Source organism: Neltuma alba, unplaced genomic scaffold (assembly GCF_004799145.2).
Source record: "Neltuma alba isolate B1F8T4 unplaced genomic scaffold, ASM479914v2 tig00013147_pilon, whole genome shotgun sequence".
In the NCBI taxonomy this organism is placed as follows: domain Eukaryota; kingdom Viridiplantae; phylum Streptophyta; class Magnoliopsida; order Fabales; family Fabaceae; genus Neltuma; species Neltuma alba.
This window is the reverse complement of record NW_021637461.1, coordinates 128,674-156,077: the sequence shown is the minus strand read 5'-3', so window position 1 is coordinate 156,077 and position 27,404 is coordinate 128,674. Positions and strand designations below refer to the sequence as shown.

At 35.0% G+C, this 27,404-nt stretch overlaps 4 protein-coding genes across 7 annotated transcripts; 2 read left to right on the top strand and 2 right to left on the bottom strand.

The window, feature by feature from the left end:
• Positions 1 to 870: 870 nt before the first annotated feature.
• On the bottom strand, positions 871 to 4,411 carry LOC114734795 (triose phosphate/phosphate translocator, non-green plastid, chloroplastic-like). The gene is made up of 9 exons (XM_028922439.1): positions 3,914 to 4,411; positions 3,312 to 3,434; positions 3,068 to 3,220; positions 2,703 to 2,788; positions 2,491 to 2,575; positions 2,221 to 2,340; positions 1,966 to 2,034; positions 1,389 to 1,518; positions 871 to 1,291 (listed from the first exon to the last, which is right to left on the bottom strand). The coding sequence occupies exons 1-9, from the start codon at positions 4,289 to 4,291 to the stop codon at positions 1,215 to 1,217; spliced, it is 1,221 nt and encodes a 406-aa protein (XP_028778272.1). The 5' UTR covers positions 4,292 to 4,411; the 3' UTR covers positions 871 to 1,214.
• A 6,795-nt stretch (positions 4,412 to 11,206) lies between these two features.
• On the top strand, positions 11,207 to 14,099 carry LOC114734819 (uncharacterized). Its single transcript, XM_028922472.1, has 6 exons — positions 11,207 to 11,805; positions 11,894 to 12,007; positions 12,380 to 12,460; positions 12,618 to 12,790; positions 12,915 to 13,011; positions 13,623 to 14,099. The coding sequence occupies exons 1-6, from the start codon at positions 11,527 to 11,529 to the stop codon at positions 13,734 to 13,736; spliced, it is 858 nt and encodes a 285-aa protein (XP_028778305.1). The 5' UTR covers positions 11,207 to 11,526; the 3' UTR covers positions 13,737 to 14,099.
• A 4,768-nt stretch (positions 14,100 to 18,867) lies between these two features.
• On the top strand, positions 18,868 to 22,142 carry LOC114734814 (uncharacterized). 4 transcript variants are annotated; one of them, XM_028922462.1, is made up of 9 exons: positions 18,868 to 19,012; positions 19,538 to 19,892; positions 20,141 to 20,174; positions 20,290 to 20,517; positions 20,700 to 20,789; positions 20,929 to 20,994; positions 21,129 to 21,220; positions 21,310 to 21,357; positions 21,499 to 22,142. In XM_028922462.1, exons 2-9 carry the CDS (start codon positions 19,567 to 19,569, stop codon positions 21,614 to 21,616), a joined length of 1,002 nt encoding a protein of 333 aa, XP_028778295.1. In that variant the 5' UTR covers positions 18,868 to 19,012; positions 19,538 to 19,566; the 3' UTR covers positions 21,617 to 22,142. The 4 variants fall into 4 exon arrangements, with proteins under 4 accessions (XP_028778295.1, XP_028778294.1, XP_028778292.1 ...); XM_028922461.1 differs by having other exon boundaries at positions 19,485 to 19,892; XM_028922459.1 differs by having other exon boundaries at positions 19,443 to 19,892.
• On the bottom strand, positions 22,074 to 27,172 carry LOC114734813 (uncharacterized). The gene is made up of 7 exons (XM_028922458.1): positions 27,115 to 27,172; positions 26,855 to 26,987; positions 26,055 to 26,731; positions 24,495 to 25,454; positions 23,600 to 23,825; positions 23,249 to 23,391; positions 22,074 to 22,397 (listed from the first exon to the last, which is right to left on the bottom strand). The coding sequence occupies exons 2-7, from the start codon at positions 26,952 to 26,954 to the stop codon at positions 22,266 to 22,268; spliced, it is 2,238 nt and encodes a 745-aa protein (XP_028778291.1). The 5' UTR covers positions 26,955 to 26,987; positions 27,115 to 27,172; the 3' UTR covers positions 22,074 to 22,265.
• Positions 27,173 to 27,404: the final 232 nt, after the last annotated feature.

Below are 27,404 nucleotides of genomic sequence, written 5' to 3'. Positions count from 1 at the left end.
AAACAAATCAATGTGGCTGATGTTGGTTTTCGTGTGAGGTTGATGATTGAGCTTGAATGGTTTGGAAGCAGGGATTATTTTGAGCATCAAAGAGCAGTAATATCTAAAATAACTGAAAAGTTTGAGTGAAATAAACTGACTAGAATTAACAATTTTCAATTGGTTTCATTAAATACTGTAATAAAGGCAATTGTAAAGGTTCTTCTTTGGGTAACATAAAGTGTTTAAATAAAAAATAAAGTTCCCTAATGTGAACTAAATAAGTCGAATTATTTTTTTAAAAAATCTCATATCTTGTTCAAAACCAAACAAATAAATAAATAACTCACGTCTCATTATTGTATTAAAATTCGTAATGCATACGAAGTTATAGGATGAAGAAGACTTGAAAGAAGGGACTCGTAGAAATTAATGGATTACGTGTTGAATGAAATAAGAGTAGAATTTTAATTATTGGCGTCCTATCTTCAAATATAAGTATATAATATGAAGATATTAGATTGGTATTATTGATGCAATGATATTTTGGAATTGTTATATTTTGATTCAATGGCACCGATGCCCACAGATATTGAAGGACCACAAGTTACATTCTCAGGAACAACTTGGCTCTGGATAAAGGCATTGGCAACTAAAATTCTTGGTTGCTGTTTATACTTAATTTTTTTTTTACCGAATATATTCATTCTGTTGATTGTTAGGAAATGCCATATTTTTATTTTTAATCTAAAATTGAAACCAACCGATTACTCACACCATCAATACCTTTTTTCTGTTTTTTTTTTTTTGGGGCAGCTCCTATTAAGCTTTGGGGAAATTACGTTGCGTCCACCATAAATAAAAAAGACCAATGCATCATCATCGTTAAAAAAAAAAAAAAAAAAAAAAGTTCAAAAGATCCGAAAGATGAGTCTATTACCCAATTTATGACCCAGGCTCGTTTCCTACAGAGTCCAACGGGCCTAAGCGTAGCCAGATGGACATTATACATTTGACCCATAAGAAATTGTGATTCCTCGAAAAACCCAAAAAAAAAAAAACTCAAGTTTTGTTGGAGCAGAACCATTTGGTGCTACACCACAAACAATAAAAATCACAAATAGCTAAATAAAGAAAGAAGAGCGGAAAATAATGAAGACCCTCAATTTCCCAGCCTGTTCTACAAAAACAATACAATTCATACGCAACTAGCAAAACTATACTACAGAAAATTATTACGCTGTCTTGGCCTTTGGCTTAATTCGCTTCACCCTTGAATAGAGGAAAACGCCAGCAAGCGCTATGCCAGTCCCTGTAAGAATAATAATAGGGGTGTGAGGTCAATGTTCAAGCAAACCTCAAAATGAGTTTTACATGTTTCCATGGGAACCAAAATGAAGCAACTTTACCAAAAGCGTTAATGGGTGAAACAGGTGTTTGGAAGAAGATGACAGAGCTCACAATGACCACAACCCGCTTCACACAATTACCCACAGAGTGGGTAACAGGTGACACCCTTTGTAATATCATGTAAGAAACCTGCATGACACATTTACAGAGGATCATCAAATAACACAACCTATAATGGATGAGAACCCAGAGGGCTTTTGTTAGTAATAACGAGTAGAATTGTCTATGCATAGCTTTGCTTTCTCTTCCCTTATATTACACTATAGAGTAGCTTCCCCTTCTCTCCATTGACCATCACCTAGTGTAAAATATCGCCTGCAAAGTTGCCATTTTTTGTCCCCCCCGCGGGGCCCCCAGGGGGGGTGGTGTAAGTTACCCCAGTGAGATTTGACAGCATGGTTCTCATACTGTCTCTTAAATGTATCTTAACTATGTAGACAGAGATTTCAGTGAACCAGAGAGGATGCCCAAGGACTTATTCTATTATTTTAGAAAAGTAGAAAACCCAAAAAAAATAAATGTTTAAACCTAAACGTTGCAAGATGAAACAATTATACATATTAGAGGAAAACTCACCTGCTGATATGCATGGAAACACAGTGCAGCAATAAGTGATCTGATGTATATTTGTCTTACATTCAACCCCTGTCATAAAGATGATGTGATTACCAATTAGCACTCTGGTCACCAAAAGGTGTCATTTGGTTGAAACTTGCGACTATCATAACAGCTTGTGAACTTGATTTCTATTTTGCCTTTTCCTCTTTTATTTTAAAAAATAATAACGTAACCTGCAACTATCATAATAGCAATTCCACAATAATCACTCACCGCAGATTGCAGATATGCAGGGGTGAGTTTAACACCCTCCATGAATACAGCCACTGGGGCTAACATGAAGAAGGACATAACGGTTATTATTGAGAAGAGGGTTATATTGTCCATAGAATCCTGAGAAGAACAAGATGCATGTCATTTTCTGTTTGTTCAGGCAATATAGTAAGAACAGAAAAAACTGTCAAAAGTACTACTATAATGCAAAAAGAATATTTTGAATGATGAAATAGACCAAAAACTCTCAGAATTGACAAATCAGCTTACATCTTTCTTAACCATGACTTTTTTGCTGAGAACATTGCGAGACTGATTTGTCAAATTGGATGCCATTGCACTCCAAAATCCAGCCCTTAAAAAAATGCCACAGAAAAGGGGAACAAATTATTAGAATTTAAATGACCAAATATCTTCTATTCAAATCAGGCTACATGTGCTCTTATTTTTCCCTAAAAGGTTAAAGGCGGAGGTCGTTTTACCAGTTGAAGGAGGCCTCAGTAACTGATGCAAGTGCCACTCCACCAACAATGGGCACTAGGGAAGAAACTACCCAAAGTGTAGGGAACTGTAAGAAACAGGCATGGTGGATTGAGATGAGGAAAAAAAAAAATCCATCCACAATGAGCTCCAATTCAAAACGATAAAGCTATTGAACAAATTAATTAACAAAATACATGAAGGAGAAAAATATGACAATATTTTGCTTACCATCAAAATTTTAGTTATGTTAATGAAGGAGAAAAATATGACAATATTTTGCTTACCATCAAAATTTTAGTTATGTTAAGACATCAGGCTCAGATTATTGTATTAGACAGGGTGCAAAAATATATAGCATTCTCACCTCTCCAAGGAACATAGCAGAAAGGATCACTGAGAAGAAGGGCTCCATTGCTTTGATTGTGTGAGTGAAAGATACGGCTACCTTTCCAAGACTCATATTTGTGAAAAGGTTCCCTAAGGTATGTACAAAAGCCAGTGGAAGTATTGCCGCAAGCTGCCAAGAAAACACTTGCAGTCAATAATACAATGAACAAATTGTGCAAACATCAGAAACCGAATAGCTAACTCTGCACAGGTCCAAATACCTGGGCACCACTGATTTTAGGCCTTTTATACAGATTGAAACCCCACATAAATAATACAAGGATAGTCCCAACAGCAAATTGAAGTGCAGTGATGGTGACTGGGAAATGGAACGCCTTCAAGACCTGTGAACAAGGTGAAGAATAGTGCAAGGTTATAAACAGAATTAGACTATTCGTAGACAAATATATGTTTTAAACAAGCAGAATTCATTTGTGTGATGATTCGCTCACTAAGGATTGCAATTCGCAGGTTATGAATATCCTGAAGAAGCCTCTAGAGATTAGATTATATATCGCATTCATCCGCCTTCAGCTGAACACTCGCCGGTCACTCACTTCCGTTCTGTTCGAATAATAATGCACAATACTGCGCAAGATTTTCCAGCCACGTTGGAATGTGAGACTTTGAACCAACGTTTACATTGAATATGCCTTACAATTGTATAAAGTTCCACCATTTCGTGCCAAAGGAGACGAGTACACCCCGAAGAAAGGCAGAATTCAACCATAACATTTCCACACAGATCCCGAATCGATAACACGTAAAAAAAAAAAAAGAAAAGAAAAGAAAAGAAATAAGAGATAGATGTACAATTGATTACCTGCTTGTTGTAGATATTGAAGTAGATATTGAAGAGGTACCAGAAACCAAATAAGGATCCAAGCACCAACGTGTTGGCCATACTACTGGATGCCTCACTGCTGCTCTCAGGCACGGAAGCAGCCCGGGCCTCAAAAGGAGATGCATCAGGATCGGAGGAAGAAAGTGTGGTGAAAGATGTCCAGGGCCTGAAAGCAAAAGGGGATGAAGAAGAAGCAAGGGACCAGGATCGGCGCGTGGAAGAAGTGGAGGAGCAAGCGACATTGGGTTTGGAAGAGGAAGAAGCAGAGAGGCGTATGGGATCGAAGCGACAAGGATTGCGAGAGCGGGACTTGAGAAGAGGAAGAGAAGGAGAAAGAGTGAAGGCTGAGCTCTGCATGTTGGAACTTGGAAGATCTGACTCAGAAAATGAGGGAGAAAGGTTGGGGCGAGCAAAAGGATCTTCCTTTTTCAAAGAGAAAAGAGCAGCCCTCGAAGCCTCCGTCCGTTCATGAAACAGGGTTGGTGACGCAGTAGGTGAGGCCTATTGATGCAAAACAAACTAAGATGCAAAAACCAAATGAAATTTGATGATAAATGATTAAATATTTTAATAAAACAAAATTATACTATTTATAGATATTTATAAGTCAAGGAAAATGCTGCTCACCCTAGTGTTTGTGTAACACCAGAAATGTTTAATTGTTAGGTATATAATATCACCATAAAAATATATATACGATTTCTTAATTGGATATTTACTAATTTATTACAACTCGACCTAAGGTTAGATCACCCGCCAAAGAATTAAAAGATTACATAATACGTTGCCATAAAAAAAATTAAATATTTATGGTCTGCATTTTAAACTACAATAAAAAACTATAATACATTAAAAATACTACCTCGGTCCTTAATATAAAACCCTATTTAACTTTTATTTTGATCATAAATATAAGACTCCGATCCACTTTGTCTCTCATATTTATATATATTTTTTCAAAGTAGCCCTTCTAACAATGATAGTTCTAGTCAATACATTTAATTAGCAAGGATATTTTAGGAAAGACAACACATATTTAAGATAAATAACTAACTCAACTTACTTCCTTAATCTCCTTAAATTAGTCAACTGGCTCTTATAATTAAGACCGGAGGTAATATTATTTTTCTGAAATAAAGGTGATGCTAGAAGCGCAATGTTTGCTAGGCAACTGGCAACTGGCAACTGCCAGATTATAATTAACAACTTTTTTTGTTTTTTAAAGTTTTATGCATGGTATGAAATGCAAATTGAGTTGGGCTGTTTTTTTTTTTTTGACCTGAGAGTTGGGCTGTTTATAGATTAATGTTGATGAATATTTTATGTGTGCATTGATATTAATGATATTTACATTGATCAAAACAAGACGTGGATCATGAGCATCATATACAACGGTTGCGATTAAGTTTGAATTCCTAGCTTGTGAATAACAAGATTTGTTACATATATGTGTTGATTTATGGTGAAATCGATGGATATATAAGAAATATTAAATCAGTCTCCTTCCCACACATTAACACAAGTATAATATATTTGGAGCTGCATTTTTCTGTAGTTGAAGAATAATATTCTCTGTAGTGCTAAATATAAAAACCTGATTGAGAGATTTATTTTAATGCTAAATCTAGGATTTTAATATTTTTTGTTTCCCTTGTTTAATTTTTGTTCATATTACTATAATTAATTTTATAGTTTTTCTCACTCTCTGTTTATCACATTTACACATTTAATACATTTTTTATGATGCAAACATTTTAGGAGAGATGATACCCATTTTCTATTGACAGTGCCATTAGCAAATGTAATAAAATATCTCAGGTAAAAAAAAAAAAAGCTAACTTATTTTTTTATATCATTATTGATTGGATCATGAGTCTAACCTGGAGTAACTCTTAAAAATATTCTATAAATCATTAACTAATAACAAAATGTGTATAAATGACATATGATATTGGAGCATCGGCCATCAGTTTATGTAAAATATAAAAAATTTAAGAAATTGTACAAATTAAACTTATTTTTCCACACAAATTTCAACCCATGCTCAGTTTCTCACATTTATCTCATTCAGAAACTTCCCTCTAGAAATAGTGCAAATGAGAACTGGGTGGCAGGCCTCATGGATACACGATTGGCTACAAAATTCAAACACGTAACAACAATTTTCCGTGTCATGCCTGCGCAAAACAAATTATACATGATCACCGAGATGCATTTTCCAAATAAAATAAAATGTTGGGGAGTTTTCAAAAATATGAAAATTCTTAGGAAACAAATTAAAAGGAGTGAATAGCATTCGTGATTGCTTTCATCTTACACTATCGAAGCCTTTTGTCAATGAATTAAGAGAGTTATTTTTCCTTTTCAATTTTACTCTTATTTAATACTACTCATCATTAATTATTTGTTAAGTATAAGATTAGTGATTTTAATTACTACCTCTGATTTTTAATATAAGAGCTTGTTTGACTTTTATTTTGGTTCTAAATATAAGACCTAATTCACTTTATCTTTCATATTTATTCATTATTTTTTAAGATAATTCTTATAATAATGATAGTTCTAATCAATATATTTGATTAGCAAAGATATTTTAGGAAAGACAATACTTATTTATTACAAATAACTAACTTAACTAATTTTTTAAATTTATTTAAATTAGTTAACTAACTATTGTATTAAGAATCGGAGGTAGCAAAACATAGAATTTTACAAGATATTTTTTATAAGTAAGACAGAGGTAGTATATGTGTTCTGGTGCAGCTTGCATGTGGTTGCTTTGTTCCTTATTGGTGCTAGCCGCCTTCCTTCAAGTGGTGCATCTACTTTTTGTACGAATCCTCCCTCTCGCTCTTTTTTTTTTTTTTTCCCCTTTTAGTTTATGTTGTTGTTTTTTGTTTTATGAGGTCTTTTTTAATAGCTATTGAAATCATTAAAATTCACCAAATGCATCACGCTTAAAAAGGGCTTCGAAGAACGCATCACGTATCAAGTGTTCCCAAGGAATAACATGGTAGACATATGGAATTTCATCTGGAAACTGCATTTATATCTTATTAAAAAAAAAAAGCATATGCTTTTCATATTTCTGGGTAATATTTTAATCAGACATCATCTCAAAATAAATTATCGGGGTGTTTTTGGATGCCCTGAAAAGGAATCAGTTGATACTTTATAAATCAGGTTTAGTGCTTCATCCATGCGCCCCTCTCACTTTGCGCGATCTTGGCGTTTTTAACTGGATCAAGTCCACTGTTGCTTCACTTTACAATTCAAAAAAGGAAGTCGGCTCCCACGAAGAGTTATCATCTTACTACGCTTGATTTGGTGAAAAATAAAGAATGTTGCTTTTCATCATGAGAAAATCATACCTCCCACTCATGTTAGGCAATTGTCGGAGACTGCTCATTTTCTCGTCAGTATCTGCTCCTGGACGTGTCACGTCCTCTCATTTCATTTGGATTGTCTTGGATGAGCAACTTATAAATCATCTATTAACAAAGTAAGAGGATAGATTTCAACTCACAATCTTACAAGTTATGAGCCAATTTGATGCGTTTTAGACCAATCTTTGTTGGCCTTTTTTATCACTTCTTCACGTTTTTAATATAATAGTTAATTTGACATTCATTTTAGTTTTAAATGTAAGACCTTTAATTCATTTTATTTTTTATATTTATTTATTTATTTAAGACAGTTCTTATAATAATTGCATGTATTAAAAGTTAATCAAATGATAATTGTAGTTACACATAATTAGAAAAGATATTTCATAAAAAACAATACTTATTTATTATAAATAACTAATGTAAATATTTTTTTAGCTATTTAAATTAGTTAATTAGCTGGAACAAGAAGAAGTAAGAGGGAGCATATTGTAAATTGATAGGAAAACCATTGATTGGCCCATAATGCCAACTGAGACTGCTGTTTTGTTACCGCTTCGATCAGAAAATGAATCATATCCATGGCTTCAAGAACATACAGAAAAAGAAAGGAAAAATTACAATTGCGTCCCAATCAAGAAAATTAAATACAAAAAAATTCTTTAAAATCATAAAATTAATTCTGAAGTATCAAAAGACCTTATTGCAATAAATTACCCTTCTTCTTCTTCTTTTTCTTCTTTTTTTAAGTTTGCATTAACAACTGAAAGAGTAGTGGTTGATAATTTAAGGTGCAAGAACTGACAACTATTGCGGCAAGTATTGACAATTCATGTATTACATTTTTTGATGTGTTGAGAAAATATGTTGTCAATACCCGCCGTGATAGTTATTAATCTTTGCATCTTAAGTTGTCAACGGTTACTTTTTCAGTTGTCAATGCAAATTTTAAAAAAATAATAAGAGCAATTTGGTAATTAAACAAATAAAATTTATTGCAAAAAAATCTATTGAGACTTCAGAATAATTTTATGATTTTAAAAAATTAAAAAGAGTGAATAGAAGTTGTGATTGCTTTCATCGTACACTATCGAAGCCTTTTGTCAATGAATTAAGAATTTTTTTTTTCTTTTTCAATTTTACTCTTATTTAGTGCTCATCATTAATTATTTGTTAAGTATAAGATTAGTGATTTTAATTACTACCTCTGATCTTTAATATAAAAGTTTGTTTGATTTTTATTTTGGTCATAAATATAAGATCTCAATCCACTTTGTCTCTCATATTTATCCATTATTTTTTCAAGATAGTCCTTGTAATAATAATAGTTCCAACCAATATGCTTGATTAGTAAAGATATTTTAAGAAAAATAATATTTATTTATTACAAATAACTAATTTAACTAGTTTTTTAATCTATTTAAATTAATTAACTAGTTTTTATATTAAGTATCAGAGGTAGCAAAATATAGAATTTTACAAGATATTTTTTATAAGTAAGACAGAGGTAGTGTATGTGTTCTGGTGCAGCTTGCATGTGGTTGCTTCGTTCATTATTGGTGCTAGCCTCCTTCCTTCAAGTGGTGCATCTACTTTCTGTACGAATCCTCCATCTCGCTTTTTTTTTTTTTCCCCCTTTTAGTTTATGTTGTTGTTTTTTGTTTTGTTTTATGAGGTCTTTTTTTAGTAGCTATTGAAATCATTAAAATTCACCAAATACATCACGCTTAAAAAGGGCTTCGAAGAACGCATCACATATCTAGTGTTCCCAAGGAATAACATGGTAGACATATGGAATTTCATGTGGAAACTGCATTTATATCTTATTAAAAAAAAAGCATATGCTTTTCATATTTCTGGGTAATATTTTAATCAGACATCATCTCAAAATAAATTATTGGGGTGTTTTTGGATGCTCTGAAAAGGAATCAGTTTTGCTGGTGAAAAAAAAAAAGGAATCAGTTGATATTTTTGTTTTACTGAAACATAGGTATCTTTCTATTGAAAGCAATTCTATTTCAGGTATTGTCGGACACAAAATGTGAGCATCTTTTCTAGTAGGGATTCAAATCTTGGTTCGTCTATGAGGGACTAGCTCCTTTCAATAGACCCAATTCCTGATAGTGAATCAGTTGATGTTTTATAAACCTGGTTTAGTGCTTTATCCATGCACTCTTCTCACTTTGCTGATCTTGGCATTTTTAACTGGATCAAGTCCATTTTTGCTGCACTCTACAATTCAAAAAAGGAACCTGGCCCTTACGGGGAGTTATCATTTTACTACGCTTGATGTGGTGAAAAATAAAGAATGTTGCTTTTCACGATGGGAAAATCAAATCTGGGACATTTTTACTAAAATACTCGAACAGTAAAAAAAAAAAAACCAAAATACTACCTGCTTAAAAAAATTTACTCAAATACTACATTACAAATCGTTCACACAAAAAACGAGTTTGGATTTGTGAAGAACTCGTTCATGTTGAAAACTACATTACAAGTCGTTTCACCAAGGAGTTTTCAGCGTGAACGAGTTCTTCACAAATTGAAACTCGTTTTTGGTGTGAAGGACCTGTGATGTATTATTTGACTAAATTCTTTTAAATATGTAGCATTTTAGTAATTTTTTTTAACTGTTTGCAGTATTTTAATAAAAATGCCCCTCCCACTCATGTCAGGCAACTGCAGGAGACTGCTCATTTTCTCATCAATGTCTGTTCCTGGACGTGTCACATCCTCTCATTTCATTTGGATTGCCTTGGATGAGCAACTTATAAATCATCTGTTAACAAAGTCTTTGGATTTCAACCCACAATCTTATTAAGTTATAAGCCAATTCGATACCTATCATCAGACCAATTTTTATTGGCCCTTTTTATTACTACCTCATGTTTTTAATACAAGAGTTAGTTTAAGATTCATTTTGGTTCTAAATGTGAGATCCTCAATTTACTTTATCTCTTATATTTGTTTATTTTTACGGTAATTTTTATAATAGTTGCACATATTAAATGTTACATCAAATAATAATTCTAGCTACGCATGATTAATAAGGATATTTTACAAAAAATAACACATATTTATTATAAATAATTAATTTAAATATTTTTTTAAAACTATTTAAATTAATTAATTAACTTTTCTATATTAGAACCGGAGGTAAGAGGAAGTGTATTGTAAATTGACAGGAAAACCATTGATTGGCCCATAATGCCAACTGAGACTGCTGTTTTGTTACTGCTTCGATCAGACAATGAATCAGATCCATGGGCTTCCAAAAAAAGACGGAAAAGGAAATGTGGGAGAAAAACTCGGGGAGAAAGTTAAGTACGGTCTTAATTTACATTTGAACACCTTAAAATTTTTTTTTGACCTTTTTAATTTTGATAATTATTTGAAATTAATAAGGTTAAATGTGTATCCATCATCTCTAAATATTTTTTCAGATACATCTATCTAGCACCTAAAAATATTTTTTAAGTACGTTCAGTACTGCGAATTATTTTTTGATGTATCTAACACCTTATCAAAGTTTTTTTTTAGGTGCGTCTAATACTCAATATCTAATATCAAGGCAAAAAAGTATTTCAAAATACTAGATGGACACAAAAAAAATATTTTGGAGTGTTAATAGACCTTAACCCAATTTTGATACTTTAGACGATAAAAACGAGTAGTAATTTGCCTTCTTCGTCCATTAAATTAAAAATAGAAAGAGGGGCATTAATTGCGCCACGTTTGAAGTTACTATTTGCCTTTCTGCATTTAGTATTTATTAGAGGGGAAATATTTTCGTGCCAACATAAAAGCGACACGTGCGTCTTTGCGGCCGGCACCAAAATTCCGATACCTGTGTTGTGGTTCAGAGTTCAGACACAATCCAAGGCGGATATTGAGTCCGTGCCATGGCCTCGTCTGCTCGTTATTGATTTAAATCTCCTTAAATGGATAATGGCTAATTTGCTTATCTAGGCAAAAACCCACCAAAGAATAGCGAAGCCCGGGAATATCGTTGGCAGCCTCAAGAAAGATAACAGGAAAATCTCCCAAGCTATAACTATATATGTTGGATTCCCTCCAATAGGAGCAGCATCGCTGTGAGCAATCAACAAAGAAAGCTGCCGATACGATAGGATTTCTATCGTATTGTTCTCGGGAAATTTTTTGAAATCACTGAAAAATTCTCGAGACTAGTTGCAGCATTAGGCAATGCAATCTTTAAGTTCTAAGGCTCTCTTGAATTTGCGTCTGCCGGGTCGCGGAGGGTCTGATTTCTGCGATAACAATTTGCGAGGAAGGAGGCATTGGGTAAATTGCAGGAACCTGAAGAGAACGAATGGAATCGTGGCCTGTATTGCAGACAGGAATGAGAATGGCAGAGGGGAGATTCGGAGTGCGAGTCAAAGTGCAGGTCCGAGCTCGTTTCTGTCTCGGAGCCACACATATGCCTTCTTAAAGCAGCAAATGGAGCTAGCTGCGAAGTCCGAGGTCTGTGTTTGGTTAGTTTTCTCATTGAGTATTTTCCTTCGCATCAGATGGCAATATATTTTAGCTGAAATTTCATGCTGGCTTGTAGGACTACAAGGAAGCTGCGAGGATTCGTGATTCGATTAGATCATTTGAAGAGGAGGAGCCAGTTTTGCGTCTGCGGAGATTAATGAAAGAAGCCATTGCTGAGGAGAGGTTTCTGGTATCTACCTGTCACCCGACCTTGTTGAGTTGTTGTTTTCTGCCAAGCTTCAACTAAACCATTATATATTGCTGATTAAATTTTCAATGCAGCCAGTGTAATTTTTTTATTTTGTCAAGTTAAGTTATGGCTGATCGAAATGCTATGTTGTGCATTTTGTTTTAGCTTTCATGACCTTATTTGAAGGTTTACATTACACTTTGGTTCCTTCTGTGAAGGAAATATTATAGAGAAGGCAATCTCATTCATTGTTCCTTTTCTTTTAAATCAGTTTATATATCATCTTTCATTTCACGGTGACAGAGCATAATGATTTTATCGTAAATCCACCTTTTGAGTCTCTGTTTTCGTTTTTTTTTTTTCCCCAAATAGGATGCAGCAAAATATCGTGATGAGCTTAGAGAAATTGGTCCACACGGTCTCTTAAAATGTTCAAGTACTGCAACAACCTTGGTATGACTACTACTTCAATTAGCAAGTATTTGTTCTCCGACCTCATATTTTGTTGAATATTAAATAGTATTTCTAGTGCATGGTTACATCTAAAGAAATTCCATACCTATGACCAAATAAGTCCAAGCTTCTAAAGTTAAATATCCACTTTACACAGGGAATCAGGGTTCAAGTTAGAAGTGCATATATAGAGGGAAGAAGTCAGCCTTCAAAGGGGCTTTACTTTTTTGCATACAGAATCAGAATTACGAACAACTCTGACCGCCCTGTTCAACTTCTTAGAAGGCATTGGATTATAACGGATGCAAATGGGAAGACAGAAAATGTCTGGTGAGTTGATTATTCTTGTCTCGGCAATCTTTATTCTTGAAACTTTCTTGGTGTTTTTTATTGTTTGAATCCGTGATTATTCAAGTTCAACATACAAGTCTTGAACTGTTTTCCATCATGACAGGGGGATGGGGGTTGTTGGCGAACAGCCTGTAATGCTTCCTAGGACTAGTTTTGAATACTCTTCAGCATGTCCAATAAGCACACCAAATGGCAGAATGGTAAGACTAATTTGTATCCTTTGTTCTTGTATGCAAAATTTAAAATAAATTAATGATTTAATCTCTAATATTTTTCTTTAAATTAGATCTTCTACAGGTATAGTCTCCGTAGTCATACTAAAACTGAATCGCATCAAGCTGTGATTTTCGTATTTAAACTGTTTACTGCCACCTTGGCATAGCAAGGTTCCGTAAAAGCCTTCATCTAGGAAACCTGCAATGGTTCTCCTCTGAAATATCCATATGTGACATCATGTTTGAGTCAGTGCCCCTTGAAGCCAAACAACTACCATTACCCGCTCAATAATTGGCGGTCACGTCACCTAGATAGAGGAAACCAAAAAGTAAAAGTATAACTGAATCAATGTCATGACAGATTTGTTTATTACCACAGAATGAGTTGACGCCGCGATTTTGGCTTAAAGGGAGGAAAATTGAAATCAAGCCCCATATCGGACACCTCTAAGTTGATTCGGATCCACTGGTTACATCTGCTTATTATGTTCATGAAGCACGATTATTTTCACGTCAAGTTTTGACCTTTTACAGATATGTTTCCTTTCATCAGAAAAACAAGCGCCTTAAGTCTGGTTATCTTTGTCATAATGCAGGAAGGTGACTTTGAGATGATACATGTTGATAGAATAGGGTCACCATCGTTTAACGTGGCTGTTGCTCCCTTCTCTCTGTCTCTACTGGGAGATGATGATGGTCATTATATTTGAGAGCGGGCTGCGGCATCATCCTCGAATCGGAGATGCGTCAGATCGGCATCCGGAACATTTAAAATACGCATTTCTGTGAAGTGTAAAATCTCTGACTCTTATGAATAATGTCTGTACATAACGTATATATTACAGTTCATTCAAATACTGTGTTTCGCCCGGGGCCCCAATGGCACATGCACGCTTTGGCAAGTGAGTTTTAGTGTAGGGGTGGGTTTCCTCTGTTATCAGCAAAGGTGTGTGTTTAGTTTGGCTCTCAGGACGGGAAAAACCCTACTGTGCTTTGTACCTAATGCTGCGCCCAAACTTGAAAGTTTTTCGTGGAATATAAGTATACTACAACCATGTTTTTGCTTTAGAAAATTAACCTGTAATGTGTTTTATTTTGTTTTTTGGTTTTTGGTTTGATATGGGATTCGTCCAAACTTGAAACATAATTGGAATTGCACAGCTGTTGTGGGGGAGGACGATGCTGAATGATGATCGTGGGCTAACGTTTATTTGGCGACCAACATAGGCCAGAAAGCCCTTTCTCGTACCCGTCCAATTCACACAAGGTTCATGAAATCTATTGAAGTTTCCACCCCCCTTGTTTCTTTTTCTTTCTTTCTTTTTAAAAAACTAATTGAATGATTAACTAATTTACATTAGACACAGAGAAAGCAGACGAATTAATAATTTTCAATTAGTTAACATAATTATAAAATAAAAATTTAAACATTTCAGGATATGTAGCGGAATATTTCTAACGGAATTATTAAAAATTGAGAAAGATAATCTGCGTAATTTTAACCATACGGAAGACTGGTCACTGTATTCTATTCTTAAAATAATAAAGTTCCACAATAATCAAGTAAAGTAACCTTTTGGTTAAAAGTTAAAACTTGCAGCTATTCTGATTCATCAAATAACAAACCTCACAGCAGATAGTAGAATCCGTAATTTACATAACCAGAAAACTTTCAAAAAGATGAAGGGACGCTCAATGTATCTCTATTTTACTAGATTCAAAATTAAAATGTCATTATTTTATTAAATCATATTATTAATATTATTAAAGCTTGTGCTCTTATGCCAGAGCTTCATTTAATTCAAGCTTATTTCAAATTTTCAACTGCACAGGTTCTCATGAAAGGTACGTCCTACTATATGCGTTTCTGTAATTTCATCACTCTTTGTTGATGACATGATTTGAAATCCGAATCTTAGCTTTTGGCATATTCGATCGACATTTGCCAGACAAGTGTGTTGCTGATAATTAATTCTGCGTTTCGTGTTGGCTGATTATTCATTTATTTATTCATTCATTCTATTTTTGGGATGATTCCCGTGGTCTGAAAATGAACCTAAACTTTTGCGAGTAATCTAAAGGCAAACGTTGGAACTAATTCTATACGACTAGCATATAATTTTGAACGGACGATGTATGATTGCGTGAAACAGGTATATTGTGCAACATTCTTTTTGTCCATTCGATTCTTTTTTCCTCAAATAAGAGAGGCAACGATACTTCCCGCATATTTGTCTGATGGCAATTCATCAAAATCCGTATATTTTTAATGGGCATTTTAATTTAATCACGAGCTAGCTCAAAAGCTTGTGATCTTCATTAATTGTGAATTGAATAGTGCTTCAAAGAAGAAGCTTCGAATTAAAACTTTAGCTCCCAATGTGTTACTTGAGGTTATTGTTTAATGAATGGTTACTTTTTGTAAGGAATTAACAAAAAGGGAACCCTTCGTCACTACGAGGATATTCTTGACCTTCATTAAGTCCATTCGTTATCATGCAAAACTAATTAAAAAGCGCCGGCGCATGCGTATAATATCAAATTATGTGTATGTCTGTATCATCTCTACATTTCTTTGCATGGATGGAAGATAGTGTCAATATTCTAAATCATTTATCGCTATTAATTAATAGCTTAACAGCCAATTAATTGTCATTATTTTTTAACAAAGATTTGCACGTAGAATACGATTTATAATTTTAATGGGTTCTTTTATTCAATACATTTGGTCTCTTGAAATTAAGTTATTTCTTTTGGGATTGTGTTTATAACAAAAGTGTTTTAATTAAGAGGTGATGTTTACGGAGAGGGTATGATATATATGGAACTATTAGAGATGTTATCTCTTGAAAAGGGTGCATTATCGAGTTTCTTATTGAGAAATCTCACAATTGAAATGTTTGGTTTTCACATTGAGTAGTTTTTTTGGTTTTTTCTTGGTATTGAACTCTCTCTTAAGATTTGCTTTCATAACATATTTCAAGCTTTTTATTTTCCAAATTACTTATAACAACTCATAAATCTGGTAAAATTGATTCTTTTTAAGAATGAAAAATCATTTATGAACGTTAGAATGAGCGGATCGAGAAAATATAAATAATCATCAAATGCAAGAAAAATAAAGACAAAAAAAAAAGAAATTAAAATCTTGCAAAAGGGATTTTGGAATTTGGTCTTTGCCTTTGGTCGCAACTTGTCAAAGGAATGAGAAAATTATTTTTCATTTGTCGCTATAGCAATAGAGCTGATATATTCCCTCAACATAGACAAAAATGAAAGCCCTCCCAAAACAAAAGTTGAAGCTTTAACTTGCTTGATGTGCAAGCCTTGCTTCCTTAATTCACTCTCCCTTTCATACCTATCGAATTCAAATGCATCAAATGCTAAGAAAAGTTGGATTTTTGGTATATTCCTTTATTCCCGCTTTTTATATTTATTTTACACCACATTTTTTTCAATATAAAGCCAGATCTGATAACTTGGACCTTCAATTTATTGTTTTATAATATAATATTTTCACAAATAATAAAGAATTTGAACAAATTCCATATATTCATTCCTACCTTTACATAAAATGAACATTACAAGTCATTATATTTTCATGGAAGCTAATGCCAAACTTGTTAGCTTTTAAATTTTAATGAACATAATGTCGATAACTTAATTTGATATGATGGATTTCCCGCTCATAAAATACAGAAATCTCTCGTAATTTAGTTTGTATGTACAATGAGCTTTTCACACGTAGTTTCTACCTTTTTTTTTTTTTTGAATTTTTGCAGCTTATACCAAAAAAAATTAGAGTCGATGTCTGTGGTTATATGTTATCAAATTTAATATAAAATTCTAGAGTGATTAAGAGGCAAAGATGAAATTGCATAAGTTTTTTTAAATTTTAAAATAGGTTTAAATTTTGTATAACTTAAAATTTTTTTTAATAAATCATATTATTTATAAGCCATAAATAATATGTTACCTCCTGTCTTAAATATGATAGCTAGGCATGAGTTTGTTTTCATCCTTAATATAAGAATTCAATTAACTATATCTCCCAAAATTATAATTTTTTTAATAAGCATTCCTATTGATTATATATAATAACAGATTTTCATCAATAACAGCTACAATGCATGTTAATAAAAAAGATATTTTTAAAAAATCTAACACAAATATTATTAACAATGTGATTAATTTTCTTAATTTATTCAGATCAATGAAACAATTCTCATATTAAAAAAAGGAGTTAGAAGTCATTTTTAGCACTTATAGTATGACAAGCATCATGATACTCATCAAATATCAATTGTTTAAATTTAATATGAACGGTCGAGATTAAATTTTTTAATATATTTTTTTAAAATTATTTTCTTTAATAGATAGGTAATCGAAAATAGATGTAATTTTTAACTTTAATTTTTTTAAAAAAATTATTAATTAAAAATTTTAAATTTAACAATTAAAACTGTATCTAAATATTGAATAATGTGGATTTCATGGCAGCAAGGAACCGAAACTGGTCACCATCATGTAGAGATGAGTATTACACAATCATAGGAAACTGTGCCCGACATTTTCTCGTGGATTGCTCAAACCGGCGATTGATTTCTTGGGGACCAAGCTGATGCCTTAGAAAGCCAGATAAAAGAAACCATAAAGAGTGGGATTACCAAAAAGAAAAAAAAAAATAATGGGCAGGCGTCACAATCTGGTGGGTCACGTTTTATTCTGAGCTTTTATTATGCATGCTTTTCAAAAATTACATTGACGTGTAATTTTTTACGTAGTATTAAATTTAAGAAAATATCTTTAGAAAAAACAAAAATTCATTACCACGTAATTTCATTTTCATGCTTTGGGCTCACGGAACATGGGTAACCGTAGTGGTTGCTTTTCCAGTTGTCACATGTCAGGTCCGGAGACCACCGTCAGCTTGGAGGGCTCCTCCTCGGAGTCCAGGTCAAGAAGGGTGGTGGGGCCCACCGTCTGATGTCCTAAAAGCAGCAACAATCTCATGCTTTAACTGTAACCCTTTCATCATATCTCCCTCTCTCCTTCATGTTTAACTACCCTATTCATTCTTTTTCTTTTTTATCATTTTAAAATCCATCTTACTCACCAGTTCTTATTTTGCTTCTCACCCATAAACGTTCATTTATTTTTTAATATTCTATCACATAAAACTTGTTCTTGTTTTTAAATATCATACAATATTGACCAAGTTCAGATTTAATCAAGGTAACTTAAACTCATTATTAATGAATAATTAAAATGCTCAAGATGTTGGTAGCCAGGAGTATTAAACTTCCCTCATAGAACGAATCATGTCGTAGCACAATGGGCAATCAACTGATCATCATGTTACAAATCATTGGTCCCAACTGGCGGTCTCCTGTACTTGAATGCAACATATCATATCCTTAAAGCATCCTTTTTTTTTTTTTTTGGGGCGCTGTCATTTCATTCTCGGTCAGCACTTTATTCCTTTTATCACCAACACAGGACAGATACAAAGCACAACAGTTCTTGGGTTACAGGAAGCATCTTCGTTCCAAGCAGTCCAATACAAAATCCAAATACAAGTGCTCTCTCTGGTCCCTCTCCTCTTTCTCTAGAGATTCAGAAACAAAATAAAAAAAAAATTATATTATGATAAAAAGTATTGCAATGGCAAGATTGTCAGCTACTCCAAGAAATGTCCACAAAAACATGCGTGTGTTGTGTCTTGGAAGTTTATATTTGCATGGGAATGTGGAAGATTAAGAGTACAGAGCACTCTGTCTCTGGCGCTTATTTAAACAGATATTGTTTGGGATAATAAGAAAAGCAACCAAGAGAAGCTTATGCTCAAAGCACACCATCCTTTTCTTTCTCCTTCTCTCCCTCCCTCTCTCTCTCTCTCAGTTTGGTCTTTAATAGTTTTCTGAACAAAGCAAAGAAGCAAAGCATCTCTTCCCCTCACTCCTCCACATCCGCGTTGCTTTCCCTTGTAAGTTATAACCTTTTCTTTGCTTACAGAGATTAGCTCCTACTTTTCCTTTATAGACCTCATTATTCTAATATTAAACCTGTCGGTGTATCTTTCTGTGCTTAAATCCACCCAAAGGTTGGAATCTCTACGTAATCTAAGGGGTTTTAATGTGGTCAAAATGGGTCATCCAGTTTTAACTTTATCATTTTTTTTTATTCTTGCTGCCCTGGGCAAATTTTCAGAGGTTCCCATTTTTGAAAAGTGCATGAGAAACCCATGACCACTTTCCCCTTCACCTCATCTTCTCCTTCTCGCTTCACTGCTTAAATGTCTTCTCGCCTCTTCTGGCAAGTCAGTTCTATCGTTGCGAGGCATTAAGGCCTCTCATTACAACATATATATAACCATTTCAATTTGTTCATTCTTCAACTATTGTTTTTCCTGACAGTTTTTGGCTCATTCTTTTTCCACTCTGCATTAATTTGGGAAGTGGAAACAAGACCAAGAAATCAGAAGTAACGAACGCCATGAGTTTTTTAACAGGCCCTCCCAAAAGTTCTTGGCAACCCATTATGACTGCAGATACAACAACGACAGGTTACTGGTTAAATTGGAGGGTTCTGGTTTGTGCCGCTTGGGTTTTAATCACAGCCATGTCTTCAATATTTCTTATATGGAAAAATGAAACCTTAAGGAACTCGAGAAGAGGTAGCAGAGAAACCCAGCAACAAGAAACACTAGGAGTTTTGTACGAGGATGAAACATGGAGGCCATGTCTAAAGGGAGTTCACCCTGTCTGGTTGTTGGTCTTTAGAGTTATCGCGTTTATTGTGCTTTTGGTTCTGCTCATCATCACTGCTGTTACAGACGGAGGAAGCATTTTCTATTTTTACACTCAGTAAGGCCTCTCATTCCCTTTTGATTTCAATCGTCATCTCAAAATTCATGGCCTGGAAAGAAATCGTTATCTCAAAATTTGGCTGCTTTCGATGGCGACATCGCATTTATTAGAGCCTTAGTTTAGCATCATCCTACGTTTTAACATTAGAACAAAAAGTCTATGACGAAAAAGATGATAAATTCTGTTCTCAGTCGTCTCTTTCTTGGTTCCTAATATCTCATTTTCTGTTTGGGGTTTCAAAACAGGTGGACATTTACTTCAATCACCATTTATTTTGGGGTAAGTACTGCTCAACTGCTATACATAATGGATCTGTCGTTTTGTTTTAGAATCTAGTTTGTTTCTTACTGCAAAAATCTCTCATAAACACTGCCATTGTATGATGTTATTGCAGCTGGGGTCTTTGCTGTCAATGCATGGATGTTACAGACATCATAAGAAAGCGAGTGGTGACAAAGTTGATAATGTTGATGGAGATGCAGAACAGGGCATTTATGATGTTCATGGACTTTCACAAACCTCTAATGGCTCTAACCACCAGAAAACCTTAAACCCTCCAGTTGAAGATCCTGGTCGCCAACCTGCTGGCACTTGGGGCTACATCTTTCAAATACTTTTCCAGGTACGTTTTCATAGCTCACTGGTTTATTTAAGCCCCCCCCCCCTTCTAATTTCTTCAAATGGCGGAATATAACGAGTTTATATCTTTAAGTACATTGTCCTCTTACCCATTATGCTAAGTGTCTTTCTCTTTGCTTCAACACTGGCTAATTTATTGATTCTTTTTTCTTCACCTGTGAACAGATGAATGCCGGCGCTGTAATGCTCACAGATTGCGTATTTTGGTTCATAATTGTTCCGTTTCTAACCATTAAAGATTACAACTTGAATTTTGTAAGTACCATTCGTTTATGGCATTAAGCTGTCTCTATCTGTTTTCACTTCTGCTCTTAACAAAGAAAGAGAAGATTTCAAACTTCTAACTGTCTTTCTGAATAATTCAATAACGGTATGTTGAATTGTCCTGTGGCAGCTGATTATCAATATGCACAGTGTCAATGCTGTTTTCCTTCTTGGAGACACGGCTTTAAATTGCCTGGTATGCGTCTTCATATGTTGATTCTAAAAAAAAATTAACATGTTATATTTTCGTCCGAAAATTGATGACAAACCCTTGGTAAAAGAACTGTACTATTAAATTTTCTAACGGAAACTTGTAATTTTCCTCTCCAGCGATTCCCCTGGTTCCGAGTAGGGTACTTTTGCATGTGGACAGTCACATATGTGATTTTCCAGTGGATTCTTCATGCTTGCGTTAAGCTCTGGTAAAAATCGTAATAAATTTTCTTTGATCTCATCTCTCTGAAAACTTCTTGCATCTGTAACATCGATTTCTTTTTTCCTCCTAAAACAGGTGGCCATATCCATTTCTTGACTTGTCATCTTCCTATGCTCCGCTCTGGTGCGTAATTCTTAGCATTTGCCTTCATATTCTGCTGATTATTGTCCATTCATTCTTCCCAAGTAAAGCCATGTGATATGATATTTACATGATAATAATATAATTGAGATGATTTGCTGACCCTTCTTCTGTGCCCTGTAGGTACTGCTCGGTGGCATTACTTCATATTCCCTGCTATGGAATCTTCGCTTTGATAATAAAGCTGAAACACCATGTGTTATCAACGCGGTTCCCTAACTCGTATCAATGTAGGAGATGAGCTGAGTTCAGAAATAGCCTAGTTTTGATTTTCTGAAGAATATCAAATTCAGTAGATAAAAGGAAGGGGGTAGAATGTAATCAGCATTGTTGGATTCATACATCGAACAAATACAAAGCAAATATATAGTGCTTCTTTTCTTTTTTGGGAATGATTAGCTGTGTTGATCGGGCAACCTGGCTTTACAGAGTCACTTTCTGCTCAGTTGTAATTACTCAGGCATTCCAAGAACTCTGAGCAAGTTCTGAATTCTCATTCTCTCAATGGCCCAAATTGGCATCAGTATGCTTGACTATTCCTCCATTATGCATGTAAGTAACTAGGCTTTCTAGGAAGAAAAACTGAGTTCTGATTAAACGATTCTAGAATTGTCAAATTAGTTCCAAGAAGAAATTTGTTGAATTTTATTATTTTTGTGAGATACTCTGTCTATCTTGATCGAAAGTTGAAATGCATGTCCCGGTGGAGAAACTCGAGTTCTCTATTCAATAAGTGAAAGAATACAGACATGAATTACATGAACGGGAAATAACATACGAAAGAAAACTGAAGAAGCATATATATCACATCAATACTCGTTACAAAGAATGACAACCAAAAAATTGACCTATGAATACTCTTGATCGAAGCCAGAGCCGAGTTTACTGTTTCACCAATCCCTCACTGGCCTTTCACCGTTGCTTATGTTATGGTGAGCTCCACAAGAACAGCTGAGAACCTTTCTGAAGCAAGGCTTGTGGAAAACTGACTTACAAGTTGTACACCTTTCAATCTCGTCTTCCTGTTCAAATTTTGGTTAGATTAGAGTAACTCCTTCCTATTAGAGAATGACAATACTTAGGACTTTTCGGTAAAATATGGAGCCGTAGCTTCTTAAAACAGTGTTCCAATCTATTCTGCTAGCATGTTGTGGATATATTCCAAGTAATATATCGAACCAACAGTTCCAATGAACATAACTAACTCCTTAGGGACATGACAATCCTAGCTCTCCTATTTCCAAATTCGAATCCTACCAAAGAGACCTTTTTATCTTAAAAGTTGTTTTTTTGGGGTCTCCCTCTCCAGTATGACTGTGCATGTAGTAATCCAAATCCCTATTATTCGCTCCACCAAAGTTAGTGGGTGCACATCTGGAAGTTGCCTTGCACGCAAGCAACTAAAGGGTAAAGCTAGTGGGGGTCCAGTTCCTTTCACAAAACACACATTAAAAAGTCCTATTCATGTAAAGGTTCCAGAAAAAGGCATAGAGGTTAAAATTGGAAACATCTCTGCAAACTGGAATTCTGCAGTTCAAACCACTACAACAACAACCAGAAAGTTCGCTCAGCCTTATTTTAAAACAACTTAAAGGAGCCTTTCAAAATTCAGTTTAGATCCTCTAAAGTACCCCATACAATTTATAAACTAAAGTGAAAGTCGGAAACTGATAATTTGCAAGTATTTAATATAAATACAAACCATATATTTATTGAACAATAGTTATCCATCATTTGCTTTCTGACACAACGGGTACACTTCTGTTTTAGGATAAAAGGGTAACTTAGCATAATAAATCAAAAGAAACAATTCTATCACTGACCACAAAAAAAAAAAAAAAAACCATGATAAAGGTTACCAACAGATGCACACCTGAAAAGGGAAAATAAGAGAACATGGGTTACGGCAATCTTGTCGGGCACTGCAGGGTACTCCAACATCACAGCATATGATACATTGGTCAATGATGTGTTTTAGGATTTTCCTTGACACTGTTTCCAATATGCCAGGAAGTGCTGCAATAACAGTTACCATACATCAGGGATAATTGACCCAGCGAATGCTACATGTTGGCTTTAAAGTAAATCATTTATTAGCCCCACAATCCAAAAACAACAGAACAGGTAAAATTTGTACTGTACAGGGCACATGGAAGGGCACATGGGGGGAAAAAAACTTGCACGTACTGCACAATTAAGCAGTAAACTGAAAATAGAAACTAACCAGCAAAGGCTCCTTTGGAAAGATCAATCAAATCTCTCAGAGCAAAAAAGTCATTATTTTCTAGAAGATATCTCCGCACTCCAAGCGCACTACTGATAGACCTCCGGAATGGGCAGAGAACAAATGGAAGCATAGTCCCTATCCTTTTCCTGACACTTATAACATGGAGTAAGGCTGGAACCTTTGACAAAACGATGGGATTAACTGCAGTGACAGAAAGCAAGGGCTGCACAAGAAAATCCATAAACAAAATGTCTTACTTTGTTCAAAACCCATAGTCCTGGATATCAGATAGTTATATCAAAAAACTGAGAACATTAAGAGTAACTCCCAAATATCTAAAGTTAAAATGAATAAGAAGCATGTATGTGCACCTATGCATTCGTCGATCCACAGCCATGTGACAAGCAAGTAAACTTCCAACATTTCAAGTCAAGAGAATTTCACGTCCATTGTAGGCGATATCCTTAAAATATAATAAATTTATTGCTCATAGAAAAAGCAAAATTAATTTAATGTTCCAATTTCTTTTGAAGTTATGCAAATATTTTTTGTCCAAGCCCAAAGCTAGACAATAATTAAAACATGTAGTTAGAATTAACAACTAAAATCTAAACAGGCACCTGGCAACCCCCTAAAAGCACTTCAAAAAAGTGTTTTCACACAGGCCAAGACAAAACTCATCTTACATACTTACCTCTATACTGTAAAATCACTTCTATAAAGCTAATCCAAACACCCTTATATAAAGGAAAAAATTCAGCATCGCTTCTCACAGTGTCCAATGCTCATAATGATTACAAATAAATGCATACTTTCCGGCTAGCAATGTAAGCAGAGCCCAAAAAGGGTTAAACAATGAATGAGATATGTATGTTTTATTTTTTCAGGTTACCTGGTCATTTATAGAATCAAGGTAAGACTTTGCCAGTTGAGAAACTGGATAAGGAGTAAAATCCCAATGATGCAAAACCCTCGCAGGCAAGACTGCAGTCTCATTTGTATGGCAAGAAGAACAAAACAATTTAGCAGTGTATTCACAGAGTCGAGGTTTGCCCCATCCAAACCTCTGTAAAATATCCCAGATCGAAGTTGTTCCATCATCAAAATGCCTGTGGCATCCAGCACAACAGTTACGTTGTGCTGCCAACATCTGTTCAATGGATTTACATGGAGGAATTTCAAATATAAATGGCGTGGTTTTCCCTAAAGTGGAATAATTTCTTTCTATTGTCACACTTGTAAAAGAGCCAGACATCAATGCACTTGGAGGGGATAAAAACCAAATTAATGCACTTGGAGGACAAGAAAAGTGTCTGATATGAAGAATGGATTGCAAACACTCCTGAAGGAGAATGCTTCTCTGCACAATAACTTCAGGAGATGCATTTCCAAATATCTTCTTAGTTTCTTTTTCTACAGCATACCAAGGGGAAGGTAAATCCCAGTCTTGCTCTGTGAATAAGGTTTTCATGCAATGGTAGAGAGTGAGGAAATCACGATATCGTCTTTCAATCACCCAATGCTCTTTGCCACTCCACACTTTCATTTTATATACAGTGTATTCCTTTATCCCCACCAATCTCCTGCTGAAAGAAACATCTCCACTCTTCTGCCTTGCACCTACAACTTTAACCCTATCTAATCTCATTGGAGGTTGAACAGGCAGGCAAGCACCATCTGTGCCAGAAGTTGAGGCTGTCAACCCGCCGTCTCTTAAAGGCTTAAACAATTGTGGTTCACGAAATCTATTACTCTGACCAAGCCTAGACCCAGCGAAATCAATAGACTCTAGTAAACTTTCTTCCATTTCATGAACATCATCATACAATCCATGCTGCTCAAAATCCTTCATCTGCAATATGTAACAGAATCATAAACCCAAGAGATAAACCATCCAGGTGAATAATCATCCCACAACACAAGCAGATGAAGACAAGCAACTCTTAGTTCCCAAAATGATCAACATGCACACACATATCAAACAATATTATAGAACTGTGAAACAATTACACAGGTTTACAAACTACAAGGACAAAACAAAAATGCATCAAGAAGGAAAGCGGCAATTTAAAACAAAAAGTAATCAAGCAAGGCTGATTTAAGACAACTCAGTCCAATAATTTCAATAGGAATATGATCAAAGCAGTTCACCACCAGAGTTCTGATCTATCACTGATCTGGTAAGAAAAAATATCAAAGGTCTAGTATATTTACAGTCAAAATGAGACACTTCGCGCTACATATTACAGGGCATCTTTTAGTTGATTGTTACAATCGTGGAAATGTAAAAATATAATTTAATCCTCCAACCAAAAAAAAAAAGAAAAGATTGCGTCATCTTCCAAAACAGTAATCTAGTCTATAACTAGGCATATGATTTGTTCGTTCCGGAGTTACAAGGGGCATATCAAGTGCGCATTATTTGACATATTAAGCAGAAGTAATTACTGACCTTTGATGTCACAGGACTTTTCTTACAGAGATTTGGCGAGGTGAAAGAACTGTCTAATGTTTTCCTCATTTCACAATTTGCAGAAGGCACTATTGGTTCAAGGTTCTCAAATGATTGTCCTTCACACATTTCAGAACCTTTACGGATGGAACTCCGGTCCAAATTATTGCCCAACTGGTTGGTCCCCATAAGACCCGTTGCACGAAGCATGGGCGCAGCACGCACATCGTCATTGTCATCATCATACAATTCTAACGCAATGGAGCTGTATTTTAAGTTCTGGTGAGTCTGGATATCATCGCTGCGAATCCCAGTTCGTGAAAATGGCGTTCTGCTCGACGCACCAGTGGATGAAATCCTCTGATCCTGGCTCGTAATACCAATTCCATCTCTTAAACTAAAATTCTCCAGATCATTTTTGTCATGTTCCGTAAAATCGTTGAAAACAGTAATCGTGCTGCACACACTTGGGGTGCCCAAGACCGAGTTCGCGCTACAATAGCGCTCGAAATCGGACTCTCCGCATGACGAGTACCGTGAAGAAGGAGAAGAAACATCACCATCATGGAATGGCGGAACCTGCAAGGCAGGGAGCGAATCGAAACGATCGAGAGAGACGGCTTCGCAGGCGGCCTTGCGAGTGCCATCCCCATGGATCATTTGAAGCTCAATAAATCCTAAAAATCGAATCTTTTAGAATCATTAATCAAAAGGAAGAAGGAAACAAATCCGGGATATAGCCCTGATTGGCTGATTCGGTTCAATCAAAGTATCTGAGAAACGGACACAGAGCTCCTTACCTGTCGGCGCAGCAGACTCAGAACTCAGAGGATCGGGATTTCTACGGCGAAGGGTTCCAATCTCAAAGTTACAAATAGTGAAAGCCTTCAAAATTTTCATTCCAGGATGCGGGAGCTACGTTACTTTTTAGCGCTGAAAAAGACAGAAAATAAAAACCTCGAATCCAAAGACCATTAATCAACTCTGCCACACATGGCTGAATAGAGTTGGCAAGCTCACAATCACAGAAAGATTGGACTTTTTAAAATGATGTGATTACCTGGCCACACCCGCACGCACTTGCCCAAAATTTGTTTTTTACAAGAAGCACAGCCAAGAGGCATGAATACGTCCTTTGTCGCTGGTGGGTGTTGAAGAGCACAGTGCCATTTAAACTTGATTTGATTGTTATTGTGAAGATTGAATTTTTACTATTATTTAAGGCGGGAATTTGGTTAGGAAAAAAGGTGGGAACAGCCTCTTACTGTCTTACGCAATAGTTATATATATATATATACACACACACATGAGTATTTATTAAAATTAAAATTAAAATAATCTCGTTGCTTA

Bases quoted from the DNA above. Each gene is read 5' to 3' on its own strand.
- LOC114734819 (XM_028922472.1), top strand. From the start codon at position 11,527: ATGCAATCTTTAAGTTCTAAGGCTCTCTTGAATTTGCGTCTGCCGGGT. The intron at 11,806-11,893 runs GTCTGTGTTTGG...GCTGGCTTGTAG, and splicing joins AGCTAGCTGCGAAGTCCGAG to GACTACAAGGAAGCTGCGAG. The intron at 12,791-12,914 runs GTGAGTTGATTA...CCATCATGACAG, and splicing joins GGGAAGACAGAAAATGTCTG to GGGGATGGGGGTTGTTGGCG.
- LOC114734814 (XM_028922461.1), top strand. From the start codon at position 19,522: ATGAGTTTTTTAACAGGCCCTCCCAAAAGTTCTTGGCAACCCATTATG. The intron at 20,790-20,928 runs GTAAGTACCATT...GTCCTGTGGCAG, and splicing joins AAGATTACAACTTGAATTTT to CTGATTATCAATATGCACAG. The intron at 20,995-21,128 runs GTATGCGTCTTC...TTTCCTCTCCAG, and splicing joins ACACGGCTTTAAATTGCCTG to CGATTCCCCTGGTTCCGAGT.
- LOC114734813 (XM_028922458.1), bottom strand. From the start codon at position 26,954: ATGAAAATTTTGAAGGCTTTCACTATTTGTAACTTTGAGATTGGAACC. The intron at 26,732-26,854 runs GTAAGGAGCTCT...TTCGATTTTTAG, and splicing joins TGAGTCTGCTGCGCCGACAG to GATTTATTGAGCTTCAAATG. The intron at 23,826-24,494 runs GTAACCTGAAAA...TTTCTTGTGCAG, and splicing joins TTGATTCTATAAATGACCAG to CCCTTGCTTTCTGTCACTGC.
- LOC114734795 (XM_028922439.1), bottom strand. From the start codon at position 4,291: ATGCAGAGCTCAGCCTTCACTCTTTCTCCTTCTCTTCCTCTTCTCAAG. The intron at 2,341-2,490 runs GTAAGCTGATTT...TGTTCTTCTCAG, and splicing joins AAGTCATGGTTAAGAAAGAT to GATTCTATGGACAATATAAC. The intron at 2,035-2,220 runs GTGAGTGATTAT...TCTTTATGACAG, and splicing joins CTGCATATCTGCAATCTGCG to GGGTTGAATGTAAGACAAAT.